The 12,200-nt window shown below is 49.5% G+C and overlaps 1 protein-coding gene across 5 annotated transcripts in view; it reads right to left on the bottom strand.

Annotated features, from left to right (window-relative positions):
- LOC111153646 (KN motif and ankyrin repeat domains 1) overlaps positions 1-6,092 on the bottom strand; it is a 29,812-nt gene extending 23,720 nt beyond the window's left edge. For 3 of the 5 annotated variants that reach the window (XM_022512798.1, XM_022512800.1, XM_022512796.1), the window contains exon 1: positions 3,439-6,092. In XM_022512798.1, coding sequence (XP_022368506.1) covers positions 3,439-5,659 — 2,221 coding nt within the window. In that variant the 5' untranslated portion in view covers positions 5,660-6,092. Of the gene's footprint in view, positions 1-3,434 lie in introns of all 5 variants that reach the window. The other 2 variants (XM_022512797.1, XM_022512799.1) reach the window with 2 other exon arrangements.
- Between the last annotated feature and the right edge of the window lie 6,108 nt (positions 6,093-12,200).

The following is a 12,200-nucleotide window of genomic DNA, read 5'->3' on the forward strand; positions in this document are numbered from 1 at the left end:
TATCCCAGTTATGATTTTAAGAAATTGAAGGGGGGTGTTAGGCATTATGGTGCTACAAAAAAGAATGCTCTTATGCCCATGAAAAAGGACATCTTGGGGAGCCCAGGGGCTCAGTCAGTTAAGCTTCTGATTTTTTTTTAAAGTACAGTTCACACCTAGCGTGGGGCCTGGCATGTACAGAGCCTGAGCTCATGACCCTGAGGTCAAGACCTGAGCTGAGATCAAGAGTCAGATGTTTAACTGACTGAGCCACCCAGGCATCCCAAGTGTGGAGCCCATGTGAAAAAAAAATTTAAAAAGGGATGCCCTTAAACGTCCAATCTAGAAAAACTGAGAAGTCTCTCGATTGGGCACAAATGCATAATTCAATTTAGGCTTTGTTTTTAGCTTTTATACAGACTCTGAATGACTCAGAATTGAACATTTATTCTCCTTCTTTTGTGTTTTCCCATTTGTACTGATATCTTTCTTTATCTTGATAAAAGTCTTAGTTGGGGAGGCATAATAAATGAGGGGAAAAGGGGACAGCCAGAATAATGAAGATAAACATTTGGATGAAAAACAAGAGACCATTTGCGCAATTTTTGCTTGGCCATTTGTTCTGTACCTACATTTTCATTTCTGGAAGCAGTAAAAACAGTGACAGCAATGGCAGCCGGCATTCACTGAGCATCTACACTCGGGGCTGCAGACTACTACAAATGCTCTACTCACAGAGACCCATTAAATGTTCACTTCGACCCCAGGAAGGAAACAAAGACAGCTTGTCCTAGGGGCACAGAAAGAACCTGAACCCAGAAGGTCTGGCTTCAGAGCCCAAACCTAGCTTAAAAAAAAAAAAAAAAAAAAAAATTCAGTACCAGATTCCTGTAAGTGATCACTTATATGCTCTTTGGTGACGTCAAACTCCAATTCCACATTATTTCATTTGGGGGAGAAAATGTCTACGTTGTACATGCCTTTTGGTACAGAAACGTATTCTAGACTGGGTGTGAACAATATTCCGCATCGTTTGGACCCCGCAGTAAGCCCCAGGGCATCCTGACACACTTTCCCTCTTCACAGTGTTGAAAATCTGCACCATATCAAGCTTCTTCAGTTTTCGGTCCATAGAGCAAACACTAACGAAAGCAAACACTAAGTAACAAAAGTTTAATGCCTTGCCCTCATCTAACTCCTTCTGTGTTAGGACATTAGAATACAAATGTGATGCGATGAAAAACTTTAAAATTGTGCTCTGAGAGCGGCCACCGTGACCACAGAAGTGTTATTAAAAATATTTATACTTTTGGGGTGCCTGGTTGGTTCAGTCAATTAAGCGTCCGCCTTCTCAGGTCATGGTCTCAGAGTCCCGGGACTGAGCCCCGCATTGGGCTCCCTGCTCAGCGGGAAGCCTGCTTTTCCCTCTGCCCCTCACCTACTCATGCTCTCAACTCTCTCCCTCTCTCAAATAAATAAATAAAATCTTTAAAAAAATATTTCTACTTCTGTTCGAATGCTGCAGGTCTCCTCCATCTTAGCTGATTAATTAGGCATTCATTTGCAGGGTCAGATTTAAACAGGGTTGTCTGCGATGTCATTGGGACTGGAAAGGGACCAAAAAGCACTATCATACAGCCAGACAAAACCTTCCCCCTGTTCCTGACGCTCAGGGTGTCAGGCAGACGACCGCAAGGGTACAGCTAAATATTTTTGGCAGGAATGTGAAACGGAAACCCCAGTTTGGGGAGGAGGGAGGAAGCTGGCGGGAGAATGTTCTTAGAATGGATGCCCCACTGTACCAACTGTGTCTGGGGATATTTAAGAGTTTTATTTTGACTTCACATCTGACCTCAGAATTTTTAAAAAGAAGTGGAAACAGACCTATGATTACTTAAGCCTTTGCTTCAGTCCACATGTCATTTTTATCCTTTTTACTCTAAAATGACCCCTCTGTACACTTAACTAGACTGAACTCTAAAAGGCAGAAACCCCACCCATTCACAGTCATCGTCATGGTCGGTTTTTTCTTCTACAATGAACTATCTGTCCCACAGCACGCTGACTAAAAACTAATATGAATTCGGGTTTGGAAGTGGACACGTAGGAAGACAGAAAAAGAATCAATTTCAGTCTGTTTTAACCACTCCCCTTTTGACTGTAAAGGGAAACAAGGAATATAAAAATTTGTCAATGGTTTACTCATGATTCGGTCCATACCGGACATTTTCACAACCAATTAAATTCAGTGTGCACTCCTCAAATCACCGGAAGCGTTTACCTGAATTCATTTTACCTGCAGCACCTGGTCAGAGCGGAGCGCGTGTTTTGGTAGCTTCCCAAACCTCAACTACACTTTAGCTTGCCAACCTAAGAAGCCCCACAGGACACACTACTAGCGACACCACCAAGGACAACAAAGGGCTCTACTGACACCTCACGGGATGGGTGCCCTTCGAATCCCCACTTTAAAAGTGAAGCGTAAAGAAGGGTGATGTTTCCTCTCCAGGTCATACTGGTTCGAGAGCGGGAGAGCCTGGAACAGAGCCCTGTCCGAGGAGGACGCGAGGACCGCTAGAGACACGTGTAAGGGAAGGCATGTTAATGAGGCTCGCAGGGAAATATTATAGGTCATAAAATCTTCCAGGGTAATTTCTCAGTTAGTTTCAGTTTAAGGAAAAGTGGTGGTGAGCGGGAATCGCAGTGAGGAAAGGATGAGAAAGACAACACCTTAAGCACCTGTCACAATCTTCTCTGGAGAAAGTCCCTTCTCTGGCTCCGGAGGCCCTTATCAAAGAGGCCTTTCCGGACCGCCCCCCCCATCTCCAGTCGCCGCCACCCCCGACCATCAACACTCACTCTCCTTGTAACTGGAGTTCTTTTCCACAGGGCACGAGTCACCCCCTGACATACAGTGTCCTCAACCGGAATGTAAGCACCGCGAGGACAGAAGCCTATACCCATGCTTGGAAGAGAGCAGCAACAGAATCGTTATTTGCTCAATTAATAAATGAATTAATGCAATCTCTCTGCCTCCATCAAGGTTTTAATTAAGAACACTTCATGCCCATTATTTTTACTAAGCACGTACTGGTCACTATGGTCACAAACACTGTGGGACCTTTGGCTGCTGTCCTGCGTAAAAATGAGTAAATGCGTAACTAGAAGACATCGTAGCAAACCAGCAGCCCCGGAAGGCAGCCCCTAGGCCAGCCAGCCTGAGCCTGCTTTTCTGCTCCTAGCCACAGTCCTCCGCCCGAGCCCCGTGAAACCCTCAGACAATGGGAATCAGCAGAGTTCCTGGCGGGTTGTGATTCTTGGTGTTCATTCTACCACAACCATTCTGAGCCTTCCTCCGGGTTCCAAAAAATGATTCAAGCGGGTCACAAAATCCACAACCCCTTGAAGTACATCATCCCCACCCTTCCTCATCCCCAGGTTCCCCGGAACGCCACCTACCTGTGACTTGACCCAGACTCATTTTTGGCAGCTCCGAGTTCCTCAGCTCCTCCGTGCTTGCCGACTTCATGACGGAGTTGATGGAGGACAGCGTGCTGATGAGCTGCGAGTTCAGACAGCCAATCTGTGAGTGCGGCTCCCCGAAAGCTTCTGCCAGTTCACTGTAGTTCTCAGCCAGCAGCTTCTGCTGCTCCGCCAGCAACTTCTGGACGCGCTCGATGTAGTGATCCAAGCCGCTCATCGTTCCAGAAGGAGTCTGGGGCTGGGGGTCCTCTGCGGACTCTCCAACAGGCTCATCCCCAACACCTACACTCCTCCTGCTGGCTGCCAGCCCCAGCGTCAACTGGGGAGGACCACAAGCTATGGTCCTCATCTTGAGACCAACCAGGTAATTGTCCTGAATATTTATCTGCCCCACGCCCGACTCTTTGGTCTTCACAGCCGATGGCCTGTCGAACCCGGAGCTGCCGGAGAGCACTGTTCCCACGCCAACGGACCGCATCTTGGCAGAGGAGTTGACATCCTTAACACGGCCTTCTCCGATGGCCACGGTCCGCGTCTCCACGGTCTGGGTGCTGGTCTGCTTGTCCAAAGTGCTGAGGGAGGTGCTGGTGCAGGAGTCCACAAGGGTGGCCATCTCAGTGTTGGTGGACTGGTCCACCTGCTCCCAGACCGTACCGGTGTGCCGGCTTGTGGTCGCAGGCACCGCCATGACAGCGGCCTCCACCTGGGGCACAGCCTCCGTGCTCAAGCCCCGGGACGTGCACTCCTTCGGGGGACAGACGGTCACGTCAATGGAGCAATCTCCGCAGCCGATCGATCGCACTTCCTTGAGATGCAGGTTGGTCTTGAGGAGCGCGAGGTCGTTCACAGACTCCTCCGTGTTGCTGCCTGTTTCGCAGACGCTGATCTCCACACCCACGCTCTGGTCGCTGGTCTCCACCGACCTCCCTGCACCTCGGTCCCGCGTCTCTACCCGTTCCTTGACGACCCACCGATGCATGGGCAGCTCTGGCCCCGCGGCTCTGGTCTCACAAGCAGGCTGGCAGGAGACCGCCACGCTGCACGTCTGCACGGAGGTCCCGACGCCCGCATCGGCCACGTCCACGTGCCGGCCAACCGTCTGGTCCCTCGTGGGCACCACGGCCTCCACCATCTTGCTGCACACACGCGGCTGGGCCGTCACCGCCTTGTCCACCTTCTTCCTCGAGCCGGCGGCCTGCAGCTCCTGCTTGAGTTTCGTCATCTCTCGGTCATGGGTGGTTTCTCTGAGCTGGACTTCCAGGCGGTAGATCTTCTCCTTCAGGGCCTCTATGGTCTGCTGCTGCAGCTCAATTTCTTTGTCGGCCTCCGTGGTCACCCCCAGCATGGCCTCTGTCACGCCGACCCCGCAGCTCTTCGTCTCCGCGACGGTCCCCACGGCGGCGTCCCGACAGGCCCCGGGGCCCCTGCGGTACACGACCACGTGGTCCATGCGCTCGTCAGCTCCCACGGCCACGGAGCGGCACTCGCTGCCCTCCCGGGGCCCCGGGGACGCCTCGCCGCCGCTGTCCCGGATCTTCTGCTCCAGGGCGCGCATGTCCGCCGCGAGCTGCCGGAACTCCCGGATGCTGTGCGCGCTCTGCTCCACGCCCGCCATCTCCTCCTCATCGTCTATGTACAGCTCCCCGCCGCCCCGCCGGGCCCGGGACAGCTCCTCCAGCTGGGACGCGTTCCCAGCACTGTAGGACCGCGGCCTCACGCCACCGATGTCGTTCTGCGCTGGAGCTCTCTGGTTTTTCAGCTGCGAGGCCAACTGCCGCTTCTCCTCTTGTAGGACCGAGATCTTGACCTGGAGCACGGGGATGGTTCGCACCTGCTCCTCGAGCTCCTTCAGGCGTTTCAGGGCGATGGCCATCTGCTCACGGATGTGCTGCAGGTGCACGGGGCTCACGTTGGTCACCGGAGTGGAGATCCCTGAGCTCAGGGGGCTGTGGCGGACGGAGCTCCCCATGGATGAAGTGGGGGCAGCAGCTGGGACATAGCCACCGTAGTCCCCGTTGCCTTGGTATCCATTCTGAAGTGGGTGCACGGCGGGGTTGTGGTTTCCAGAACCCATGAAGGAGGACAGTGAGCCCGTGGAGCCCAGGCCTCCAAAACTGGCCAGCCTGGGCCTGCGGAACTCACCAGGCGCCACCTGCATGGTGACTCTCTCCTGTTCCAGTCTTCTCCGGGTCTCCATCAGGGTCTTGGTGACATGAAGGTTGTGCTTTGGGAGCTGTGGTGAGGGTGGAGGCAGCTGCCAACTCTCCGGGATGGTCAGAAAAGTGGGCGAGGTCTCCAGAGGGGCAGGGGGCCTTGGGGTTGGCGTCGATGTCACTTGGCTTCTGGCGAGGAGGAAGTGGGGGCACTGTTTGTTGTCATCACTGTTGGAGGAGGAGAGGGATTCAGTGGAAGTCCACACACCCTGCTGGCCGGGCGCGGCCCTGCTGTCCGGGCATGGCACAGATGGCTTCCGCCTCTTCTGGATGTTCAGTTTCTTGATGGTGTTTCCTTTCTGTATGTCATCCACGTACTTGAGGAAATCTAAGTCTAGCTGATAACCGTAGGGGGTCTCCACAAAATAAGGATCTTTCTGTTCCTTGTCATGATTTCCATTCAGAACACCCTCTACTTTCCCTAGGAGAGCAAGAAGAGAATATTATAATGCCATATAATATACTTGTTTATAAAAGCTACTGTTGGGGGGTGCTTGGGTGCCTCAGTCATTAAGCGTCTGCCTTAGGCTCAGGTCATGATCCCGGGGTCTTGGGATTGAGTCCCGCATCAGGCTCCCTGCTCCATGAGAAGCCTGCTTCTCCCTCTCCCACTCCCCCTGCTTGTGTTCCCTCTCTCGCTGTGTCTCTCTGTCAAATAAATAAATAAATAAAAGCTTTAATAAAACCAAACCACTAGTATTTGTGTATGGTGCAGTGTAGCAGACCACTATGACTCAGGAGTTGACAGACGTCTTTCTGTTCTAATCCTGGATCTACAACTTAACAGCTGGGTGAATAAGTTAATAAACCACTTGGAACTTCAGTTTCTCCCTGAGTAAAAATGGAAATACAAGTATTTACCTCATAAGGTTGTTAGAAGAATGTAATGAGACAGTGGTTTTTAAAGAGCCAAGCATATATTAAGTCCTCACTAAACACTTTATTTTTGAAAAGAATGTATTGGAAAGACTTGAACGCATTTCGAGGGGATCATCTCTTTTGTTGCCTACAGTCTGCTGAAGTCTAGAGAGCAGTCCTTAAGATTCTTATTTTTATAAAGTGAACACTGAGGCACCAGAAGTGCAAAGTTGGAAGAACGGACCAAATCAGCACAGATCCAGGAAGCCTGGGACAGGAGTCCTCACAGCACTCACTCTTAGGCAGGCTTTGCAGCCTTTCTAAAGGGCGGCCAAGGGCAGCCCTGGTGCCCGACCACCTCCAGAAGATCATAGTTTGCCTTAAGCCAGCCCTCGCTGAGAGAGCCAGGAACCAGGGGCCGATGACTGACGCAGGAACACAGTCGGAGAACAGACTTCAACTCTGTTTTGTGTCTTCCCTTTTAAAACCACCACTGCCACCAAAACCTTGCCCCAGTTCCTCCTCTTTGACTTCTTTTGGACATACCGTTCCATACTCCAGGAATACCTCGTTTTGCATTTTAACATATCCAAACAGATGCAAAAGAGAATGAAAATAAAAGCAAACCTATACTCCATACACTGTATCCCTGGGGCATTCAGTAAATGCTACTTCTAGGCTAAACCAAACATTTAGAAAAGGAAACCAAGAACTTTTTCAAGGCACAGACCTTGCTAGTGACCTCAGCTGTGCATTTCAAGTTGAAAAGCAAGGCCATTTTTGTTTGTTTAAATTGTAGGATTAAGTAATGTGTTTTCCTCAAAATCATCATAACAAGCTCTGCAGTCTTTGAGCTATGGAAAGTACCCAAAAGCAATGAGTGAAAATGCAAGCCATTTGTACCCCTGCTTCTATCCTGGGTATAAAAACCCACCCGACTGTCCTCAAGACTTTCCAGCACTGTGGGTTTCCTGCCTGCCCTTCCCAGTCCAAACCCTGCTGAGCATTTCCACCTGGTAGTGTGAATGCTCTGAGTGAAACTTTCGCCTCCCATTTGCCCTCTTTCCTCTGAAAAGCTGGAAAGAAAAGTACAAAAAGACTGCCAGGGAACAGAGTTGTGTATTCTTCGTGTCCTGATTTAAAACAATATTAAACTGTTCTCGCTGTCCGCACCCAGGCCCTCGATTTCATTTCTAAAACATGGAAAGAGAATTCTACTGGAACAAGGTGCTCACCCTTAATCACTTTCTCACCTAAGTAAGGGTGAGCTGATGCTGAGCCGGCACCTGGAAACTTGTGCTCATGCTACCAGAACGCGTCTCTCCTTCCCTCTTTCTTGCCTTTTTAACTCCGCACGGACAACGCGCTCACTCCAAATATGCAGCCCGACCTGTTTCCAGGGCTGTCTGAATTCCACAAGCAAAGAGAAGCTGCGGGCTCGGGTGTCAAGCAAAAGCAGGCGGATCTGACGGACAGGAGCCAGGAGCCGGCGATTCTAAAATTGGGCTGTGGCTCCTCCAGGCCACAGGGGGCTCAGCCCAGGGACCAGCCCCTTCCCGGCCCCACGCTGCGCTCCGCTGGCAGGCGGCCACCCACCCCCCTCGCCGGCGCCCGCTGCGCTCCACCCCTCGCCGGGCACCTCCGGGGGGAGGGGGGCGCCCGCTGCGCTGTGCTCCCCACCCGCCCGGTCGCAGCCGGCCGCACACCCACCGGTGCCCGAAAACCCCCCTCCGCGGGGGCGCCCGCTGCGCTCTGCTCCCCACCGGCCTGATGGCCGCCGGCAGCTCAACCCTCCTCCCGGGCGCCCACCGATCCCGTCGGTAGTTCACCCCCATCCCCGGCGCCCGCAGGGCTCCGCTCCCCGCCGCCCAGACCTCCCGCCAGCAGCCCGGCGCCTGCCCCACCGGCCAGCCCGCTCCCAGCTCCGCGCCCGCCGCAGCGCCCCCGCCGCCCCGCTCACCCGCTGGCTCGCACTGGGCCCGGCCCTGCCTCGGACGCCCTCCGTCGGTCTTCACCCCGTAAGGAAAGGAGGTTCAACGTTCGTGCACACTTCGCCGGGCCACGCGCGAACACCATAGGCCCAGGTCTCACCAATGAAGTCTCCCTGCGGCTCCGGGGACACCACCCCCGGCCCACTCAGCGGCTCGGCATTCCCCGCTCTCTTAATGGAAACAGGAAGCCGGGATCTGGCGAAAACGTGTGTTCTTCGGGCCGGTGGCGGCCAGGCGCACACATGCAGCCGGCGGCTTAAACACCTCCACACAGAGGCTCTGTGTCCGCGGTACCCGTCACTTCCAAAGGAGAGTGTGTGTGCTCCCGCCCTCGGTCACCTGAGGAAGGTCCAGGCACAATAGGGCCACTGTCCCCAGCAGGTTCTCCAAGCGCCCCTTAGTCCTGGCTGGTCCCGGGGTGCTGCGGGATTGCTTCCCGGCCCTTGGCTCCTCACCAGCCACAAGCAGTTATGCCTTAAGTCTTAATCCCAACCAAGCCTTTGCCCTTGCTAAGAAGTTCTTTGAAACACCCCACCTTTTCCCAGCTACAAAAGTATTCCATGCGTATGTTAATTAAAAAAAAAAAAAATCACCTCCAGGCCATTTAAAGAATGAAAAAAGTCACTCAGCTCTCACCCCTTAGGAGAAATATCAATATTTTGGTATAACCCCAAGATTTTCCTGTGTATTTCTTAACATAGTTATTTTACCCATTTTCAGTAGAAAAGGTTAATTTTTGTTTTATCTATTTCTCTTCAAAATGCTTTTTTCCTTTTTTCTTTTTTTTTAATGCACAACCTGATGTCAGGATTTAGAACACAACAAAGCACATCACATTTTTCAGTGAAACTTAACTGGCCGCTGGCCCATCTTTAGTTTAATTTGTGAAGTTCACAAAAGGCATAGCTCATGCTGAATTATCCCCCAAACGAACTCTGGACTTCTATATCTGGGACTCAGCAAAGGTTAGAATTTAACCATGTTGGGCTTGACGATTTCCTAATACTGCTTAAATCAGACTATCCTAAGGAGACAGGATCCGAATTCTATCCCCAGCACCTAAAAAAAGCAACCTGGGTTTCTCAAGGTGTCATTTCTGCAATCAACTGTCCACTGTATGTTCTACAATTAAGTGAAGACACCCAGTGTCATTTTTACCTCCTGCTTTCTGGGGTACCTTCATGTACAGTAACACAAATAAGGCATTTTATGAGGCTCTGATGGATTTCCCAACTTCTCCACTTGTGTAGGTCTTCTCTCTGTGCTTGATTAAGGATGTTAAGAGCAACAAAATTAATTTTTAATATTTCCTTCACAGCTCTCCCTTTCCAATCATACACATCACTTAATAAGATGTGGGGAACTATGTAAATGTTTAAACATGTTTCCTAAAAAAAAATAAAAATAAAAAAAATAATAAACATGTTTCCTGAAGGAATAACTGAATATACAATAGTATATAATGAATTTTTAAGAACATCTTAATATTCTGTAGGCAGAAGTTGCTTGCTCTGTATTGTCTGTAAAAGACAACTTTTACATGAAGCTGTTTCAGTGGTTATCTTCAGGTTGTGGAGTCATGGATGGTTTTTTTTTGTTTTTTTTTTTTCATGGATGGTTTTTATGTTGTTTCTTATATTTTATACATTTTTACAACACATGGTTATCTTTTAAAAAAATATTTATAAGATTATAAGAAGTTACCGGAAAGCAAGGGAAAATGTATTGAAATAAACTCCAAGAAAGTTTGTTCAGGAGGGAGATGTACGGGGCAGCCATGGAAAAGACACCCCGATGTTCCTCTGTATGTATGATCCCATCTTGGAAACTAACAGGACTCCTGGTTTAGTTGGGCACATAAAAAGACTATATTTCCCTGGCCTCTTTTACTGTTAGTATGCCATAGGCAGAAACATCATAAAGCAACCCCCCAGAACCTCCCTTCGAAGACACAGGAATAGTTCTCCGGTCTCCTTTCTTCTTTGTCACGTCCTCCATCCTGCTGCCTGGAATACAGATGTGACGACTAGAACACTAGCTCCCTCACTGGACTGTGAGTTCACACATAGGGATGGAAGGACAATGTGCTAGAAAAATCCTGGATCTCTAAGAGCTCTGCAGATCAGAGCTACTATACTACACCTGGGAAGCCACCTCTATACATCTACGTGAAAGCAAGAGAAACAAACTATTCTGTGTGTTGTGTCTCTGTTACTTGAATCTACACTGAATTCTAATGGATACGGCAATCTCTCCTTCGCGTCTCCCCTCCCCCACAAAAAATTAAGACCAGATCTTGAAAAGAAGAAGAACATTAAATGATTAACTGGGGAGATGTTACAATAAAATTTTTTTATTACAGAAATTTTTATTAATTCAAGAATAATCAGGAAAGAATAAAAACAACACTTCTTAAAAAAAATCTCTAAGTGGGTTATAAAGAGACGCTTAACTGCCTGAAACCTTTTTTTTTTTGGACTAACAGGGTTATGCCTGTTTATATATAGCCAAGAACCACTGGCTTTGTCTGCAAATGGAATCCTGAAAGTAAGAGCTTCCAACAAAATATTCTGGAATCACAGGGCTGTCCCCTGGGGTTTACAAGAATTTTCTAAATGTCTGGAAATCCAGTGGTGGAGACTGCTCCTGGCACAGCCTCTGCCTTCATTATATAGCATTTATTAAAAGCTTAATTGGGTGCAGAAAATGGTCCTATTCAGTGGAAAGAGTAGGAGGAAGGATTATAAGAAATAAAAGGAGGTATAGTCTGCTGGGAAATAGACGCCAAACACCCTAAACATAACATTAATTGAGATCAGTTACAAAGGCATATTATCGACGAGAACAATATGCTTGTACGTGAATAATTAATCAAAACAGAATGGTGTTAACTGAGAGCTGAGTTTTTAAGGGAAGGCAAGTGATGACAGAATAAAAGGGCCAAGGCCCAGGGCAGAGACTGCTGGTACGACCCGATGACCGACGAGCTCAGAAGAGCTGGGTGTGGCTGAGTACGAAACAGGCCACCAGACTCAGGTCCCAGACCAGGGGGATCTGGTCCACTTACAGTCACCCTGTGGGGCACACCCAGCCCCACGCTAGAGGCTAAAAAGGCCTTGACTCAGACTGTCTTGACACTGTGTGTGGAGTGGACCAAGATAGGCCAAGAGAGTAAATTCAAGGAGACCAATGAGAATGTTATCATCCTCAAGTGTGACACGAGGACCAGCTAAATAAAAAATTTATTTGTACATTCGACTCATAATTAATATTGATAAAGAAAAACAGTCTTTAGTAATAATATCCATCCATCCATCCGTCCACCCGTCCATCCATCCATCCATCCATCCATATGTCCGTCCATCCATCCATCCGTCCGTCCATCCATTTATCTGCTGTTACTATTTACTAGGCTCTGTCCTAAGAGCAGGGAACACAGTGTGAACAAGAGATAAGGTCCCCACTTTCATAAGACTCATAGTCTAGTGGGCAGCAGGGTGCATGGGGATAAAACCCAAGTAAAATAAGAGGCAAAAATGAAACAAAGAGGTGGAAATCACCAGAATTTATCCTGTTGCATCAACATAAGGAGACGGGCCACTAACAGCGGGTGCCTGGCTTCTTGGGTTGACACCATCTCTGAGCTGACCTACTTCCTGCACATCAACGGTATCAG

This window comes from Enhydra lutris, unplaced genomic scaffold, assembly GCF_002288905.1.
Source record: "Enhydra lutris kenyoni isolate GAN:26980312 unplaced genomic scaffold, ASM228890v2 scaffoldscaffold33, whole genome shotgun sequence".
NCBI lineage: Eukaryota > Metazoa > Chordata > Mammalia > Carnivora > Mustelidae > Enhydra > Enhydra lutris.